The sequence below is a fragment of the Scyliorhinus torazame genome, chromosome 7 (genome assembly GCF_047496885.1).
Source record: "Scyliorhinus torazame isolate Kashiwa2021f chromosome 7, sScyTor2.1, whole genome shotgun sequence".
In the NCBI taxonomy this organism is placed as follows: domain Eukaryota; kingdom Metazoa; phylum Chordata; class Chondrichthyes; order Carcharhiniformes; family Scyliorhinidae; genus Scyliorhinus; species Scyliorhinus torazame.
In genome coordinates this window covers 285,534,738-285,554,769 of record NC_092713.1, presented here as the reverse complement: position 1 = coordinate 285,554,769, position 20,032 = coordinate 285,534,738, and the positions used below count along the sequence as shown (strand labels likewise).

Sequence of the window (20,032 nt, the reverse complement as noted above, 5' to 3'; positions counted from 1 at the left end):
CTGTTCCATGATGCGATGGAAAACTTCAGAGGCCGATATGATTCCAAATGGCATCCTTTTGTAGCAGTATCTGGCAAATGGAGTGTTGAAGGTACACAGCTTCCTGCTGGACTGATCCAATTGAATCTGCCAGAAGCCCTTTAAGGCATCAAGCTTGGTGAATATTATTGCCCGAGCCATCTCGCACGTGATCTCCTCATGTTTGGGTATAGGGTAATGTTCCCTCATTATATTGCGATTTAAGTCTTTCAATACAGATCCGGAGATCGCCAGAAGGCTTCTTGACGCACACCATGGAGCTGACCCATGCAGTTGGCTCCACCACCCGGGAAAGCACTTCTTGGTCTTGACGTTCCTGCAGCTGCTGCTTGAGGCGGTCCTTGAGGGGTGCTGGGACTCTGCGAGGTGCATGAACTACCGGGGTGGCATCCTGTTTGAGCAGGATTTTGTATGTGTAGGGCAGTGTACCCATGCCCTCAAAAGCATCCTGGTTGTGAGAGCGGATTGAGTTTAGTTGCGCCCTGAATTCCACATCTTGGAAGTCAGAAGCCTTCTGGAGAGAGAGAGCGTACTTGCTGGACGAGGTGGAGGAGTTTGCACGCCTGTGCGCCAAGCAGAGAGTCCTTTGAAGAGCCCACGATCTCGAAGGGTAGGATGGCTTTACGCGAGTTGTGCGTCACTTCGAGTTGGCACGACCCCGTGGTGGGGAAAACGTTGCCATTATAGTCGACCAGTTGACAGATGGATGGAAAAATTGCTGGTTTGACCCTCAGGGTTTGAAATGCTGACCATGCGAGGAGATTTGCGGAAGCACCAGTGTCCAGGCGGAATGTGATCTGGGATCGGTTGACCATCAGCGTGGCACACCACTCGTCGTCCGGATCAATGCTGTGCACCGACAGCGGCTGGTGCGTTCGACCCGGGGACAGCTTGTTCTTGTTGATGACAGCAATGCGGAAAGGCTCCCTATTCTCAGTGTCACTGGTCTGTATGATGTCAGGATCGGACTCGGTGAACATGGGTAGAATTGCCCGAACATTTCTGCGAGGGTGGTTAAACTGTTGCGAGTTGGCAGGCTGAGGTGCTCGACAGCAGGCAGCATAGTGGCCAAGCCTGCCACAGCGTAGGCATTGTCGCGCTTTGGCCGGACATTGCCGCTTTAAATGGGCGGAGCCACAGTTGCCACACGTCATGATGTCAGTGCGTTCGTTGCACCACCGCGCATGCGCGGTGCGGTCTTGCGTAGTGCGCGCCTGCGCATCGCGTTCCTCCGCATCAATGTCCCCTCTTTTGGCATGTACAAGCGCGGGAGGCCTCGGAAAGTGCGCGAAATGGCCACCTTCCTCCGGGCCGCGGGCCGGGAGGTACTCGGCCGCCTCGTGGGGCCCCTGCCACGCCGTTTCAGCCGCCTGGATGTGTGAGTACCGGCTGGTGGCGTTCTCATGCAGGACGCATGTCTCGATGGCCATCGCTCGGGTGAGTTGCTTGATTTTAAGGAACTGCTGGCGCAGGGTGTCCGACATGACCCCGAAAATTATCTGGTCGCGTATCATGGAGTCAGAGGTGGGCCCATAGCTGCAGGACTGCGCGATGATGCGGAGGTGTGTTAAATAAGACTGGATAGGCTCGTCCTTATCCTGCAGGCGCTGCTGGAACAGGTTGTTCTCCATGCTGCAGGATGGCGGATTGCTAATAAGTTGCAGGTAGGTCTCACAGGAGCTAGTATGCGTCTACTCCTGGAACCATGTCGTGTTGGGTGCTCTGGTCTACAAACAGGTCAACACGGCTGGAGATGGTGTAACTCTATTTTATTAACAACTCAACTGTAATAACATACTGTAAACTTGGGTATGTGCATTACCAGCTTATCTGTGGACCCTGTCCTATCACTATCCAGGTGAGGCACTCAGCACATGGTGAATGTCTGAGAGGCAGGCTGTGAGCTCTGTGCTCTGAGCTGGCTGCTGCTAGAATGAGCGGAAACTCTGGTGCCCCCTGTCTTTATAGTGCGTGTGCTCTCACTGGTGATTGGCTGCGATGCTGTGTATGCTGGTTGGTCCTACTGTATGTCCATCAGTGTGTCAGTGTGTGTGTGACTGCACCATGATATGCTGATGTATATCATGACAGTAGGTACAATGGTTAATTTAGTCAGAACTCGTGCAATACATTTTACCATTACTTAGAATTCAATTTAGACTCGTAGTAATGGCCACTGCGTGGCACAGTAGAACATAGAACATAGAACGATACAGCACAGTACAGGCCCTTCGGCCCACGATGTTGCACCGAAACAAAAGCGATCTAACCTACACTATACCATTATCATCCATATGTTTATCCAATAAACTTTTAAATGCCCTCAATGTTGGCGAGTTCACTACTGTAGCAGGTAGGGCATTCCACGGCCTCACTACTCTTTGCGTAAAGAGCCTACCTCTGACCTCTGTCCTATATCTATTACCCCTCAGTTTAAAGCTATGTCCCCTCGTGCCAGCCATTTCCATCCGCGGGAGAAGGCTCTCACTGTCCACCCTATCCAACCCCCTGATCATTTTGTATGCCTCTATTAAGTCTCCTCTTAATCTTCTTCTCTCCAACGAAAACAACCTCAAGTCCATCAGCCTTTCCTCATAAGATTTTCCCTCCATACCAGGCAACATCCTGGTAAATCTCCTCTGCACCCGCTCCAAAGCCTCCACGTCCTTCCTATAATGCGGTGACCAGAACTGTACGCAATACTCCAAATGCGGCCGTACCAGAGTTCTGTACAGCTGCAACATGACCTCCTGACCCCGGAACTCAATCCCTCTACCAGTAAAGGCCAACACTCCATAGGCCTTCTTCACCACCCTATCAACCTGGGTGGCAACTTTCAGGGATCTATGTACATGGACACCTAGATCCCTCTGCTCATCCACACTTTCAAGTACTTTACCATTAGCCAAATATTCCACAGTCCTGTTATTCCTTCCAAAGTGAATCACCTCACACTTCTCTACATTAAACTCCATTTGCCACCTCTCAGCCCAGCTCTGCAGCTTATCTATATCCCTCTGTAACCTGCTACATCCTTCCACACTATCGACAACACCACCGACTTTAGTATCGTCTGCAAATTTACTCACCCACCCTTCTGCGCCTTCCTCTAGGTCATTGATAAAAATGACAAACAGCAACGGCCCCAGAACAGATCCTTGTGGTACTCCACTTGTGACTGAACTCCATTCTGAACATGTCCCATCAACCACCACCCTCTGTCTTCTTTCAGCTAGCCAATTTCTGATCCACATCTCTAAATCACCCTCAATCCCCAGCCTCCGTATTTTCTGCAATAGCCTACCGTGGGGAACCTTATCAAACGCTTTGCTGAAATCCATATACACCACATCAACTGCTCTACCCTCGTCTACCTGTTCAGTCACCTTCTCAAAGAACTCGATAAGGTTTGTGAGGCATGACCTACCCTTCACAAAGCCATGCTGACTATCCCTGATCATATTATTCCTATCTAGATGATTATAAATCTTGTCTCTTATAATCCCCTCCAAGACTTTACCCACTACAGACGTGAGGCTCACCGGTCTATAGTTGCCGGGGTTGTCTCTGCCCCCCTTTTTGAACAAAGGGACCACATTTGCTATCCTCCAGTCCTCTGGCACTATTCCTGTAGCCAATGATGACATAAAAATCAAAGCCAATGGTCCAGCAATCTCTTCCCTGGCCTCCCAGAGAATCCTAGGATAAATCCCATCAGGTCCCGGGGACTTATCTATTTTCAGCCTGTCCAGAATTGCCAACACCTCTTCCCTACGTACCTCAATGCCATCTAATCTATTTACCAGGAGCTCAGCATTCTCCTCCTCAACATTGTCTTTTTCCTGAGTGAATACTGACAAAAAATATTCATTTAGTATCTCGCCTATCTCTTCAGACTCTACACACAACTTCCCATCCCTGTCCTTGACTGGTCCTACTCTTTCCCTAGTCATTCGCTTATTCCTGACATACCTATAGAAAGCTTTTGGGTTTTCCTTGATCCTTCCTGCCAAATACTTCTCATGTCCCCTCCTTGCTCGTCTTAGCTCTCTCTTTAGATCCTTCCTCGCTACCTTGTAACTATCCATCGCCCCAACTGAAACTTCACACCTCATCTTCACATAGGCCTCCTTCTTCCTCTTAACAAGAGATTCCACTTCTTTGGTAAACCACGGTTCCCTCGCTCGGCACCTTCCTCCCTGCCTGACCGGTACATACTTATCAAGAACACGCAGTAGCTGATCCTTGAACAAGCTCCACTTATCCAGTGTGTCCAACACTTGCAGCCTACTTCTCCACCTTATCCCCCCCCCAAGTCACGTCTAATGGCATCATAATTTCCATTCCCCCAGCTATAACTCTTGCCCTGCGATGTATACTTATCCCTTTCCATCCTTAACGTAAACGTCACCGAATTGTGGTCACTGTCCCCAAAGTGCTCACCTACCTCCAAATCCAACACCTGCCTGGTTCATTACCCAAAACCAAATCCAATGTGGCCTCGCCTCTTGTTGGCCTGTCAACAAACTGTGTCAGGAAACCCTCCTGCACACACTGTACAAAAAACGACCCATCTAATGTACTCGAACTATATCTTTTCCAGTCAATATTTGGAAAGTTAAAGTCTCCCATAATAACTACCCTGTTACTTTCGCTCTTATCCAGGATCATCCTCGCCATCCTTTCCTCTACATCCCTAGAACTATTTGGAGGCCTATAGAAGACTCCCAACAGTGTGACCTCTCCTGTCATGTTTCTAACCTCAGCCCTTACTACCTCGGAAGATGAGACCCCATCTAGCATCCTCTCCGCCACCGTAATACTGCTCTTGACTAGCAGCGCCACACCTCCCCCTCTTTTGCCTCCTTCTCTGAGCTTACTAAAACACCTAAACCCCGGAACCTGCAACATCCATTCCTGTCCCTGCTCTATCCATGTCTCCGAAATGGCCACAACATCGAAGTCCCAGGTACCAACCCATGCTGCCAGTTCCCCTACCTTATTTCGTATACTCCTGGCATTGAAGTAGACACACTTCAAACCACCTACCTGAACACTGGCCCCCTCCTGCGACGTCAAATCTGTGCTCCTGACCTCTATACTGTCATTCTCCCTTACCCTAAAACTACAATCCAGGTTCCCATGCCCCTGCTGCATTAGTTTAAAGCCCCCCCCCCCCCAAAGAGCACTAACAAATCACACTAACAAAAGTAGGTATCAATTATATCCATTTGCCTGTGGAACCGAGGCAAATCCAGCCCAGGCACTTCCCCCTCACTAACGACGAGCGATCTTTGTGAAATTAGTTTAGGCATTCTAAGTACGTTCCTAGTGACTGGAGGCCCAGAGGGTAAACTGGTTTTAATAGTCTCGAATTGGAACAAAAATTGACAATCTGCTCAGATCACAAGAATAGCCAGTGTCTGAAGTTGCGTGAGAGAGATATGCTACACAGTTACAGCGCAGAGGGAAGCCATTTGGTCCATCAATTCTGTTTCAGTTTTTACACAATTAATCCTAATGCTGTTTTTAAACACTCCCCCCCACCTCTTGCATTTTTTTCACTTCGATATTTAGTCGTCACACTACCAGGAGGATAGAACATAGAACAGCACAGTACAGGCCCTTCAGCCCACGATGTTGTGCCGACCATTTATCCTAATTGTCATGTGAGAGTACCTTTAAGAAATGGGTGTTTATAAATGGGTGTGTATATAGTATCTGTAGTGAGAGTACCTTTAAGAAATGGGTGTTTATTACTGCAGTGATGTCAGAGAGTGAGTGGAGCTGGGCTGTCTGTCAGCTTTTTACTTTTGTTTTAGGCTGTTTGCTGCAGGGTGTGTTTTAGTTTCGTTTTCAGAGCTGGATAGCTGCAGCCACAGCCAGAAGGTCTATAAGAGTCTATCTCTGTAATCTAAAGACTGCAAATCTATCCTGGTGATTTAAGACTAATAACAGTAGTGACTTTAACCTGATGTGCTTCTGGTAAAAGGTGTTTTAAGTCGTATGGATGTTAAAAGGAAAGCTTAAAGGATTACTTAGTGTTGTAGTCTTTGGGGGTTGTATTTGAATTAATGGTTGCTAAGATGTTCACTGTATGTTTTAAAAGGTTAACTTGAGTTCATAGAATAAACATTGTTTTGCTTTAAAAAAATACTTTTCCATTTCTGCTGTACCACCCCAGTAGAGTGGGCCGTGTGCTCCCCATACCACAATCTATTAAAAGTTGTGGGTCAGGTGAACTCCATGATACACTTTGGGGTTCTCTAAACCCTGGCCCATAACATATTGGGGGCTCGAGGGGGATAACAGTCTATCTATTGGATTGGCTTAGTGAACTTAAAGAAAGTGAAGGGTGAGCATATTGTGGGTGTTTTTCTGGTGTGGTATTCTAGTTTAAGTGGGGAGTGTGTTGTGGACAATGGTTCTTTCAGAGGCTCTGAAATATTTGGGGGTGGAGACGGTCACACGCAGTACTTTACGGACAGAGACTAAAAGCAGACTGTTAAATTTGGCAAAAACATTGCAATTAACATTACCTGACAAAATGCGAAAAGATGAGGTAATTATGGCAGTGGCCAAGCATTTAAAGTTGCCTGAGATGAGTTTGACTCATTGGAAATGACAAAAATTCAGTTACAACTTAAACAAATGGAACATGAGAAAGAATTAAAGCGGCTTGAATACAAAAGAGATAGATAGGAAAAAGAAAGAGAGAGAGAAGAAAGAAGAAAAGAAATAACAGCACGAGCAGAACAAAACAAACGAGAAAGGGAGATACAGATCAGGGAAAAAGATAAAGCGAGAGAGTTTGAACTTCAGAAACGTACAGTTGGATGATAGTGATGAGGATAGTGAGAAACAGCGTCAAAGTCGAAGGCTTGGTGGGAATAATATATTCAAATATGTCCAAGCATTGCCAAGGTTTGACAAGAAGGAGGTAGAAGTCTTTTTCATTTCATTTGAGGAGGTAGCTAAACAAATGAAATGGCCACAGGACATGTGGGTATTACTGATTCAAACAAAGCTGGTAAGTAGAGCTAGTGTTTGCATCACTACCAGAGGAGGGATCTGGGATGTATGAGGAGGTGAAAAAATCCACCTTAGGTGCATATGAACCAGTGCCTGGAGCCTACAGACAAAGGTTTAGAAATTTAAGGAAAGAATTTGGTTAAACATACATGGAGTTTGAAAGGCTCAAACAGAGTAATTTTGATCGGTGGATAAGGGCTTTGAAAATAGGCCAAACGTATGAAGCTCTCAGAGAAATTATACTTTTGGAGGAGTTTAAAAATTCAATTCCTGATGTAGTGAGAACTCATGTGGAAGAGCAGAGGGTTAAAACTGTGAGATTAGCAGCAGAAATGGCAGATGATTATGAATTAGTTCATAAATCAAAGCTTGGTTTCCGGCATCAGTTTCAGCCTGTGAGGGATAGAAACTGGGGACATGAGAAATACTCAAGTGGTAAAGGGAAAGGTGATTTAATGGGAGATAATAACGGGAGTGTACCTCAGATTAAAAAAGAAATCCAGGAGGGTGGAAGAGACACGAAAAGTTTCAAATGTTTTCACTGTAATAAACTAGGCCATGTAAACTCAGTTTTGGTGGTTGAAGAAAAGCACTTGGAAGGCAGATATGGTAAAACAGGATAAGACAGTGGGGTTTGTTAAAGTGGTAAAGGAAAGCCCAAGTGAAGTGAAGGGGGTGCAAACGATTGTACAGCCTGATCAAGAGGTGATTGATAAGAAGGTGCCAGATCTCTTTAAAGAATTTACTTGTGTGGGTAAAGTTTACTCATGTGTATCAGGAGGAGCAGGTAAAGAAGTCACAATTTTAAGAGATATGGGAGCTAGTCAATCTTTAATGGTAAGAGATGAGGAGTTATGTAGTCTGGGAAGAATATTACCAGAAAAGGTGGTAATATGTGGAATTCAGGGTGAGAGGAGTAATGTTCAATAATATAAGGTAAGATTGGAAAGTCCAGTGAAGAGTGATGAAGTGTTAGCAGGAGTAATAGAGAAACTATCTTGTCCAGGAATACAGTTTATCTTGGGGAATGATATAGCTGGATCGCAGGTGGGAGTGATGCCTACTGTGGTTGATAAGCCAGTGGTAAATCAGACAACTGAAATGTTGAAGGACGAATATCCTGGCCTTTTTCTGGATTGTGTAGTAACAAGGTCGCAAAGCCACAGGTTAAGACAAGAGGATAAATCAAAGAGTGAAGATTAAGTTGAAGTGCAATTATCAGAAACGATTTTTTATCAGATGGTTGAAAACGAACAAGAACAGGTGGACGATGAGGCGGATATTTTAGTTCAGGAAAATTGGCGGAGTTACAACAGAAAGATGAAGAAATAAAACGGATGTATCAGAAAGCATATACGGAAGAGGAATCTGAATGTATACCAGACTGTTATTACCGTAAAAGTAATGTCTTGATGAGAAAATGGAGACCTTTACATATGCAGGCAGATGAAATGTTTGCAGAAGTTCATCAAGTAGTATTGCCGGTAGGGTATAGAAAGGAGGTGTTGCGAGTTGCACATGAGGTACCAGTGGGAGGTCATTTGGGAATTAGGAAAACTCAAGCTAAAATCCGAAAACATTTTTATTCGCCTGGACTACATAAAGATGTAGTTAAATTTTGTCAATCATGTCACACATGTCAAGTGATAGGGAAACCTCAAGCAGTGATAAAACCAGAGCCCTTAATACCCATTCCAGTATTTGAGGAGCCTTTTACAAGGTTCCTAATTGATTGCTTCTGAAAACGAAAAATGGGAATCAATATCTTTTGACGATAATGGATGTGACTACTGTGTTTCCAGAGGCCATTCCAGTACATAATATTACAGCTAAAAGGATTGTGGAGGAATTACTTAAATTCTTTACTAGATATGGACTACCCACAGAAATACAATCGGATCAAGGGTCAAATTTTACCTCAAGGTTATTCAAAGAAGTTATGGATAGCTTCGGAAGAAAACAATTTAAATCAACTGCATACCATCCAGAATTGCAGGGAGCATTAGAAAGGTGACATCAGACATTAAAGACAATGTTGAGGGCTTGTTGTCAAGATTATCCAAAGGATTGAGATAAAGGAATTCCATTCGTACTGTTTGCAATTAGGGATGCACCTGATGAGTCAACCAAATTCAGTCCTTTTGAACTAATGTTTGGTCATGGAGTAAGAGGACCACTTAAATTGATTAAGGAAAAATTGGTGAGTGAGAAATCAGAACTTACATTATTGGATTACGTGTCAAACTTTAGGGAACGATTAAATAGAGCAGGTGAATTGGCTAGACAACATTTAAAAGTTGCACAACATGTGATGAAACGGGTAGCGGACAAGAAATCCAAAGTTCATAGTTTTGCCTGTGGAGATAAAGTTTTAGTGTTGTTACCAGTGGTAGGTGAACCTGTAAAAGCAAGGTTTTGTGGACCTTATCAGATTGAAAGGAAATTAAGTGAGGTGAATTATGTGGTAAAAACACCAGATAGAAGGAAAACTCACTGAGTGTGCCATGTGAATACTTAAAAGGTACTTTGAAAGGGAAGGAGAGAAAAAGGAGGAGGTTTTAATGATTCTAACTCAAACAAACAAAATCCAGATGACTGTGAATTTGACATACCTCAAATTAAATTGGAAAACGAGCATGTTCTTAAAAATTGGGATAAATTGTTGAGTTACCTTCCAGAGGAAAAACGGACTGACCTGAAAGAGTTGTTGATATCAAATGGGCAAGTTTGTGGAGATAAATTGGGAAGTACTAAAACGGCTATACATGATGTAGATGTGGGAAAGGCTGTTCCAATCAAACAACATCCAAATAGACTTAACCCTTTAAAATTGGCACAGGTTAACAAAGAGATTGAGAGTATGCTTAAAAATCGTATAATTGAAGTGGGTTGCAGCCAATGGTGCTCACCCACAGTGATGGTACCTAAACCAGATGGTACCCAACTGTTGTGTGTGAACTATAGAAAGGTTAATGCAGTTACAAGAACAGACTCTTATCCTATCCTACATTTGGAGGATTGCATTGGGAAAGTGGGACAATCAGTTTTTATTTCCAAACTGGATTTACTTAAAGGTTACTGGCAGGTACCTTTATCCGAAAGGGCGAAGGAGATTTCAGCTTTTGTGACTCCAGATGGTATATACCAATTCAAAGTTATGCCATTTGGCATGAAAAACGCCCCAGCCACATTTCAACGGTTAACTAACAAAGTTGTTTCAGGATTACCCAATTGTGCGGTACACATCAACGATCTGGTAATTTTCAGCCAGACGTGGACAGCACATTTAAAATAGCTGATGGAGTTATTCGATCGACTTCAGGAGGCGGGTCTGGTGATAAACCTAGCCAAAAGTGAATTTGGAAAAGCCCAAGTCACTTTTCTTGGCCATACAATCAGACAGGGTCGGATGGTCACACGGGATGTGAAACCAACAGTTATTGAGGAGTTTTCAATACCCTCAAGACAAAGGGAAATAATGCGATTTCTTGGCATGAGTGGATTTGATCGAACATTTGTGCAAATGTTTTGTAGCGTGATTGCTCCACTGATGGACTTGCTGAAGAAATGTAAAAAATTTCAGTGGACAACGGACTTTCAACAGGCATTTGACTGCCTGGAAGCTGTGATAACCAATGATCCTGTGTCGGAGAATTCCAAGGGACTCTGTGATCAGATTGAACTAAAGTATCTGACTTTAACGAGAAATGCCGAGGCGTAGAGAAATGGACGGATCGTGCAGAGACCTTCCTGGTCCAAAAGACTGTGAATCGAGAAGGATTTCAGTTGGAGGAAGACAAAAACAAATGGACTATATTATTGTACCTGTTTGCTCGTTTTTGAAACGAAAAAGTATATTTACTGTGTGCATTTCTTACAGGATAGTGAAAAGGTGAAAAATGAAACCATCTTGAAGTTGATGGGGTTTTTTTCCTTGGGGGAGTGTCATGTGAGAGTACCTTTAAGAAATGGGTGTTTATAAATGGGTGTGTATACAAGTATCTGTAGTGAGAGTACCTTTAAGAAATGGGTGTTTATTACTGCAGTGATGTCAGAGAGTGGATGGAGCTGGGCTGTCTGTCAGCTTTTTACTTTCGTTTTAGGCTGTTTGCTGCAGGGTGTGTTTTAGTTTCGTTTTCAGAGCTGGATAGCTGCAGTCACAGCCAGAAGGTCTATTAGCGTCTCTCTCTGTAATCTAAAGACTGTAAATCGACCCTGGTGATTTAAACTAATAACAGTAGTGACTTTAACCTGATGTGCTTCTGGTAAAAGGTGTTTTAAGTCGTATGGATGTTAAAGGGAAAGCTTAAAGGATTACTTAGTTCTGTAGTCTTTGGGGGTTGGATTTGAATTAATGGTTGCTAAGATGTTCACTGTATGTTTGAAAAGGTAAACTTGAGTTCATAGAATAAACATTGTTTTGCTTTTAAAAAAATACTTTTCCATTTCTGCTGTACCACACCTGTAGAGTGGGCCATGTGCTCCCCATACCACAATTTATTGAAAGTTGTGGGTCAGGTGAACTCGATGATACACTTTGGGGTTCTCTAAACCCTGGCCCATAACATAATCTAAGATCAACCTAACCGGCACTCCTTCAATTTACTGCTGTCCATGTGCCTATCTAAGAGTCGCTTAAATGTCCTTAATGACTCTGACTCCACCACCTCTGCTGGCAGTACATTCCACACACCCACCACTCACTATGTAAAGAACCTACCTCTGACATCTCCCCTGTACCTTCCTCCAATCACCTTAAAATTATGTCCCTTTGTGACAGCCATTTCCACCCTCGGGCTAAGTCTCTGGCTATCCACTCTATCCATGCCTCTCATCACCTTGTACACCTCTATCAAGTCACCCTCTGACTTTTCTGTGGAGGCTTGCGAGAGGGTGCAGAGGAGGTTTTCCAGAATGTTGCCTGGTCTGGAGGGTTTTAGCTATGCGGAGAAGCTGAATTGACTTGGACTGTTTTAGAACAACAGAGTTTGAGGAGTGACCTGATGGAGGTTTACAAGATTATGAGGGGCATGGATAGAGTGGATGGGCAGGCACTCTTTCCCAGGGTGGAGGGGTCAGTCAGCAGGGGGCATAGGTTTAAGGTGCGTGGGGCGAAGTTTAGAGGAGATGTACGAGGCAGGTTTGTTACACAGAGGGTGGTGAGTGCCTGAGACGTGTTGCCAGGGGAGGTTGAGGAAGTAGATACATTAACGGCGTTCAAAAGGCATCGCGGCAAATGCATGGATAGGGTTGGGTATAAGGGATACGGCACAAGGAAGTGCTGAGGATTTTGGCCAAGTGTGATATCATGACCGGTACAGGCTTGGAGAGCTGAAGGGCCTGTTCCTGTGCTTTATTGTTCTTTGTTATCTACTGTTCCCATAAAGGACTCAATTACCTATGTCTCAGTTGTTCCCCGTGGCAAGGCATTCCATGTTCTCGGACAAAGGCATTTCTCTTACCCCCTCCCCCCCACACACACACACCTCACCAGTTTACTTGTATTGTGTGTCAAACATGGAAGTGTTCAAATCAAATAATGTTGGCCTCTCCAATGGAAAAAAAAATCATTTGTTGGCACTGTTAGCTTGATGCGTGCAACAATATGCGTGAATTAACTGAGACATGGTCAGCGACTGTTGCATATTTCGTCTATGAGCACACATGTTTTCAAGGACTCTGTGTACGAGAAATATTGGTGTGCCAAGTCACAACATCCCTTTCCACAGAAGCTCAAGCTGCCAATGATCTACAGCACTGCAGCACCCAGTGTGACATTGTACACTTTCGTTGCATCTTGCAAATATGTTGTTGCAAATTTTGCAGACTAATATTTTCTGCAGCTCGTAGCAAATGTTTAACTGTTAAAGACCTTGAATTTACACTGATTATTACCATATGAATGTTCATTCATACAAGTGTATTTTTAAGACTATTATAACAGAGGCAGCATAATATAAAATCCCTGTTAGAATAGTAGACAAAGACATGTTATACAAAGTGTTCAGCATTCAGTACTTGATCTTCACACAGTGCCATTTCAATGCTTGTATTCATCATTAGCCTAAGTGTATTAGGTATTGCAAAAGTTAACAAATTACCTGAACATGATAGTCGAACAATATTCTGATGAAAAAAGTAGCTCGCAATTAAAGTTAAACTTCCATAGAAATTGATTGGTGTCTGTGTTGCAATTACTGCAATGAAACCTCTCTAAAGTGATGACTTTTGTTTGTAATCTTTGTTTCAAACCCGTATTTTTGCCTGGGTGGATTACATTTCAGCCACATTTTGTGTTAGCAACTTTAGTAGAGCACTTCATGTTCCCAACGCATTAAATGAGGTTTGCATAAATGCCAATTGATTATAATATAATTTCTGACTTTATAGAGGAATAACCCATAGATGATTACTAGAAAATTCATTGTGCAATATATATCATGTAGATAAAAATCAAAAGCAGGGAATAATTTGAAAACGTGAATTTTATTGAGGGATTAACATGAGCTCGTAAACCCAAAGAGCAAAACTTAATATAACCACTTTGGTGTTAGAATTTTATCAGGACCATGAGATCCATATTTCACTTTGGGAATTGATCACATTTCCCCATTAGACTGTGGAGATGTTGAGGAATTTTTTTTGGCAACAGGTATCATCATGATCTTTATTGGCCAAGATGTGTTCATGTTAGTTCACACTCACTGAAGGATTAATGAGTACAATGTAATCATTTCATGCTTGTCGATAATCTGGAGTTGATTATCATGAAGTAAATACATTCTGTATGATTATGATCCCAGACCAGGCCCCAACAGTTGCTAGGATACTGGACCAAAACTCCAAAATTTTAGTTGTTTTGTAAGACTGTGTGGAAGGAATGATTCACTCCAGGAGTAATTGCATGAAGAAATAGGGCTTTGGTATTTTTAAAACAAAACTTCATTATGAATGCAATATTAAACTTTTTAACTTCACACCCGAAAAGAATAGCTTACAGTTACCTCTTAAACACTACTACTCAATTTTCCATTAAACAACACGAAAAGAAACATACAACTCTCAATCTATCTTAGTGTAGGAGAATTGTGGACTCGGTGTCAGGCAGATCAGAATTCAACTACTCTTTCCAAAGATTCTCCACAAAACTGCCTCTCCAGAGCTTTTCAAAATGTCCCTCTGTATTCCTCATCTCCACAAGCTGTAAAAAAAATTACCTCTGCAGGCATTATTATAATAATAATAATCTTTATTATTGTCACAAGTAGGCTTACATTAACACTGCAATGAAGTTACTGCGAGAGTCCCCTAGTTGCCACACTCCGATGCCTGTTCGGATACACTGAGGGAGAATTCAGAATGTCCAAAGACCTAACAGCACATCTTTTGGGACATGTGGGAGGAAACCGGAGGACATAGAGGAAGCCCACGCAGACACAGGGAGAAGGTGCAGACTCTGCACAGACAGTGACCCAATCCGGGAATTGAGCATGGGACCCTGGCACTGTGAAGCAACAGTGCTAACCACTGTGCCACCGTGCTGCCCTTAGTGCTCCCCAGGGACTTTCCCAATCAAACCACAGCCCATTACTCCAGACTAATAAACACATACCTTTGTCAATTTCACCTTCTGACTGCAAAATCACCCAGGCTCTGCAAAACAAAATTATTTTAAAAAACATGTCCACTGCAGTCAAACACATTCTAACCCCAGGCTTCTGACCCTTAAATCGGGCAATACTTAGAATCCAATGTTCCTAAAGTCTTCCAGCCATCATAGTATACAAACATACAAAGAACATTGAATACTAGGGGCAGGTAGAAAGGAAATATTTCTGCTTGGAGGTTCAAGTAACACTGGTCTGTGAGAGAAAATACAGTGATTTGTCAGCAGAGCCCCCAAATGAAATTACTCCAGTGTGTCACTTATTGGTATATACTGTGATGTTGATCACATTGTTCCATTTTGTTTGACTAGTCTTGTCAACAGTGAGTATCTTGTCACATACCAATGACCTCTACGTAATACCTGATGATAGACAATTGCTGTGATTGCTGTGAATTTATCATCCCTCTATCAAATCAAATGAATTGTTCTAAGTTTACAATTTCATTTTGAGGGGGTGTCTAGTGAGAATTAGACAAGTGCTCAGGATTCACCCCTTAAGGTTCCTGACCATTGGTCAAATCAATGTTGTGTTATCTCTCCCACATACCTCCTATTATTCATTATATTTGTAAATAGCCGATTGCTATTTTACTGCAATTAGATGGAGCCTGGTAGACAAATATAAAAGGTGGGTTGGGATTTATTCACACCTGTTTTTAAAGATGCTTAAAGTCTTGGAACAAGGACTGATCTCTGCAATATATGGTGTGTACTGCTGACCTCCAAGCTTGTATAGTTCTGCCCATCGGGGACCCAGACAATCTCCCCCGCCGAAAAATGGATTATGTGATGAACAATGCTATTTTCACAGGAAAGGTTGGTGTAGCTCCTTCCTCTCAGGTTAGGGGGAATTGAGTTACGGGACAAATGCTGCTCTAAAATACGATCAGTATTATTGGTAGGGAAGTACTGGAATGGAGAAAAGAGAATGTAATGTAAGTTTAATTGCTGATAGATTTTACTTCAACTCTCTATATAACAACAGATTAGAAACTAATCTTTTCTGACGTGGCAAGAATGCAGTGTGTGGTCTAAACCAGTGTGTCTGTTTAAAGCTGTCAGTTCCCTACACAGACTGTGCTGTTGTTCCGTTAAGTGGGAGCAAAAGTTGTCTGTTTTAGAACATCGGTTTACACTTGTGATGTCCAACATGGTGAGTGCTCGGCCTCTTGTATGCCACACCGTAAAGAAGCAGCAAGTTAATTCTGTGCACACACCGGTGGCGAATAGGTGGAGGAGATCCAGGAGCAGGTCTCCAGCCCATTCTGTCGCCCCGGGGGGAACGTGTGTGACGCCGATAAGTCTATGGAATGGAGAAAAGGATACAAATTATTCCAATGGCTTTGGAGATTTTTCTTCGCAGGAGGGTTCTTTTTGAGGAAATGTGCCTCTGTTGCTTCCGATGATGTTGCAACATTTAGGAATTCTTGAATCGCTGGGGCATGGCAGAGGATGGGTTGATCCCGCATCCCTCCCATTTGTGGCAAGTGGGAACATTCGCACATCTTCCAAAACAGGTGTTGCTTGGGCGCATTTGTCTTGTTTGTTTATGGGATGCGGGTCGTTTCTTCTTCTTAACTTCAGGTCAAAGATTTCGAGAGGTTTGACGCGGTTTGGGGACACTTAAGGCTTGAAGTTGACTGTAACTGACACAGACCTGGGAGTTTCAGCTCATACAGTTAACTGTGAAACAAAAGGACCTTTGGGAAGGGAGAGGGGACGATTGTAAGTACAGTGAAAAGCTCTCCTGTTAACAGCGGAGTGGATCCAGACCTAGCCTAGATATTCCACAAAGATACAAGGCTGAAGCTTTAGCTCCCGGCATCTTTCATCACCAAAAAATGTTTCTCCTTCACACGTCAGATGCTAATTAGCAAATATCTAATTAGGAATAGAAGATTAATCGCTCCTGGGAGCAGTTGAGCCTTTGAGCTCTGGTGGCTGTAGGAGTGTGTGTGTGTGTGAGAGAGAGAGAAAAAAGGATGAGATTCACTTTTTCCTCGTTCACTGTCACAAGAGCATCGGTGCCAGGATGGCACACACACACACAGCTATCTCTCCTCTCACTCCGGGGCGCCAGGTCGATGTAACATGTTGAGTTTATATCATTATTACACGGCGTTTAAGATTAGTTTGATCGTGGCGGAGTGAGGCAGGGTTGAGTGTTAAATGTGGTGGAGGGGGAGGAGAGAAGATCAAACGTTGCTGTACTTTACCCTATCTGGGCAGCTGTGTGTGAGGGTGAGGGGGCCACATGCTGCGGCCAAAGTGTCTGCTTGTGACTGGGGAGACATTAGCAGAGGGAGTGAGAGGAGCTTGATGATGATGGTGATGGGGGGGGGGGGGGGGGATTGAGGGAGGGAGGGAGAGGGGACATCTGCTATTTACACCTGTCTGGCTGGGAGCCCTCAGTTGTCATGGAGTCAGCAGTGGCGGCACCAGCGGCTGCAGCTTTGTGACAGAGAAGAGCAGAGCCTTCACCCAACCGGAGAGCTGCGCCCTTATTTTAATCCATTTCTCAAGTTAGTCAAAGCCCCGGACTTATTTCATTTTTCCCCCTGCAGTGTTGATACTTACTCCCGCTCTCAGACCCTCCCTCCTCCTGTTCCACCAGATAAAAACCATGCCGAGGCACGGCTAACCAGCTCTCTGCTCTTACGTTTGGCTCTTTGCACTATTTTTTTTTGAAGCTCTAACATTCTCTCTCTCTCTCTATTTATTTTCTGCCCGTCTTTCTCTGGCTTTGCTACAACCAAGTGGCCGAGTTGGAGGCTTCTCAATCCGGTTGCGGTCATGTCCCAGGCTCCGGCAAACTCCACGATCGCGCTGCATTGTAGCCGGGGAAGGTAAGGGTCAGAGAGTCTCTCTTAACCAACCCCTCTGCACCTTCTCGTCCAGTCTACCGGCTTCTCCCCTTCCCGTCACTCTCTCTCTCTCTTATTCCGTTCTTTCCTTCTCTCTTTCATCTCTCTCCCTGCTCCCTTCATTTCTTCCGCTCTCTCTCTCTCTCATTCCTCCCCTCCCTCCCGACTCCTCATTCATCCCTTCTCTCTCTTGCATTTTCTTCTTCCCTTCTCTTCCTCTTTCATTTCATCCCTTCCCTCCCTCTCTCTCACTTCTTCCCTCCCTCTTCCTCTTTCATTTCATCCCTTCCCTCCCTCTCTCTCACTTCTTTCCTCCCTCTTTCTCTTTCATTTCATTCCTCCCCCCTCTCTCACACACACACTTCTTTCCTCCCACTCTCCCTCTTTAATTCCCTTCCTTCCCGCACCCTCTCTTACAACCTTCCCCCTTCCTCCCTCTCGCCCCCTCCCTCTCGCCCCCTCCACCCTGCGCCTCTCTTTCTCTCTCTCTCTCTCTCTCTCTGCCCATCTCCAGTTCAGAGGAGTCAGGTCAGAGGCCGGACTAAGTATCGAACCCACGGAACACCAGCTTCGGGGTGACTGCTGCTGCTGGTGGTGGTGGTAGGGGCGTGGAGGGATTTACTGGCGAGAGCTGGCAGTGTGTGGCCGCTCTCCTCCATCATCACCATCATCATCTTCGTCTCTTTGCGGCCGGAGGGTAAGGCGAGCCCAGAGCGGGGCAGTGGAGCTGCAAGCCCCGGCCATGCTGCTCGCCAACGCCGCCAAGCCCAAGAAGTTCCCGGCGGAGACAGGTAGGTGCGAGCTCTGGGAATCTCATCCGTTCATCTTATCAGCTCACGAACCATCCATCAATGTGCTGGCGATGCATCCAGGCTGCAGGAGGCTGTTAGAATATTCCGGGAGAGGGAGTGCTCACTTTAACTTCCATATATATATATATCAATATTAATTCTAGGAGCCACGCTGCGTTTAATAGGACTCGCAGTCTCATTTCATCATGGTGTCAGACTGATAGAAGAGGAACTGGAGAAGGTGAGGAGGCAACATTTACTCAATCCCCCCATCCCCCCACCACTCCTTCTGTGAAAAAGTTCAGGAAGAAAGTCGACTTCTTTCGGATGTGTGCCGCCTTCCCATTTTGCCTCTGGTTTCTCTTACAGTCGAGAGCTGAGTGTTATCTATATTCTAGTACCGGACTAAATAGGAGGAGGCTTTCACCCAGTGACAGCATTCAGAGAGCATCGTTAACTCGTCCCGGCCATTCCATTGATAGAATTTATTTTAAATCCTTCAGTTCATTCAACAACAACAACAAAAAAAACATGCTGTTATTGCTCTGTGTGTTCATTCCCGTCCTTTTTCTGTCAGGTACGTTCATTTGTGATATACATATTGAGCCTGTTGGGTGGCATCAGGCAGTATGTGTGTGTGTTTGTACCGCGTACTCTCTGGAAGCTGCAAGCTCCACAATTTGATGCCCTGTTGTTCCCAGCTGTTGATGCCTTTTGCTTTCAAGCCACTGCCGGCGTTCAGTATAAAATCTCAAATATGCAGGATTTGATTTTCCAATCGCCTCGCAAGTTGGAATAAGGATACACTCATTAGCTGCCTTTTGCAGCACCCCTTCCAGATCAAAAATTAGCTCAGACACACAAGAGGTGTAAAGAACCCTCGAGGTACAAGGCAAGATTTCTGCTACTTTTGGACGGAAGTAATAAGTCTAAACTATTTTAAAAAAAACTCAAGTACTTCCCAACCGGCATATTATTCCTTTTAAATTCTTCAATTACTTTAATTGATGAAGCGAAAGGACCTCCCATTGGACTCCGGCTTCTCTGTTTGGTATCGGTCTGTTAAATGCCTCTCATGTCAGTTTACAAGTCCCTGTTTCACAAAACTTACTGCAGTTAAATAATTCATTCACATTCAAATTTGGGCGAAGAAATCTCATGCACAAGTAGAAATGAATTAAAGGATGTTTCTTTTTCCCATTTGACTCTCCCACCACCAGGTGTTACATCCCCTTGGTAACTTTAAAATGATGATGCAATATTGCCCCCCCCCCCCCCCCCCCCCCCACACACACACACACACTATCATCTGGTGGGGTCAAAATGCCAAATATTTTGAGGTATAATTGAGGGAGCAAGGTCTGGATATACAATGTTCTCCCTCCTTACAAAACTTTGACGAAATTTGTTTTCAATGCTTTCCTTGTGACAATTCTGATTGAGCTCCCAGGTCTCTCCTCCACAAGAGTGCAAGGAATAGAAAATTCAACCCTCAGTGGTTTTGTAATGAAAATGGGGACATCTCATGTTTTTTAGTTGATGGCAGAGAATTTACCTATCAACTGAAATTACAGTGTTACAGTATTGGGTGACTATGAAGTGATCAGAAGCGATAAGTGTGTAGTATTCTTGCAAAG

The 20,032-nt window shown here is 44.2% G+C and overlaps 1 protein-coding gene across 6 annotated transcripts in view; it reads left to right on the top strand.

Moving 5' to 3' along the window:
* The window catches only part of LOC140427083 (teneurin-2-like), a 3,867,843-nt gene that overhangs the window by 3,089,803 nt on the left and 758,008 nt on the right, over window positions 1-20,032 (top strand). For 2 of the 6 annotated variants that reach the window (XM_072512586.1, XM_072512585.1), the window contains exon 1: window positions 17,174-18,395. The exons of the other annotated variants lie outside the window; for them this stretch is intronic. In XM_072512586.1, the coding sequence (XP_072368687.1) occupies window positions 18,347-18,395 (49 nt within the window). In that variant the 5' untranslated portion in view covers window positions 17,174-18,346. Of the gene's footprint in view, window positions 1-17,173; window positions 18,396-20,032 lie in introns of those variants that run through there. 6 annotated transcript variants of the gene reach the window in all.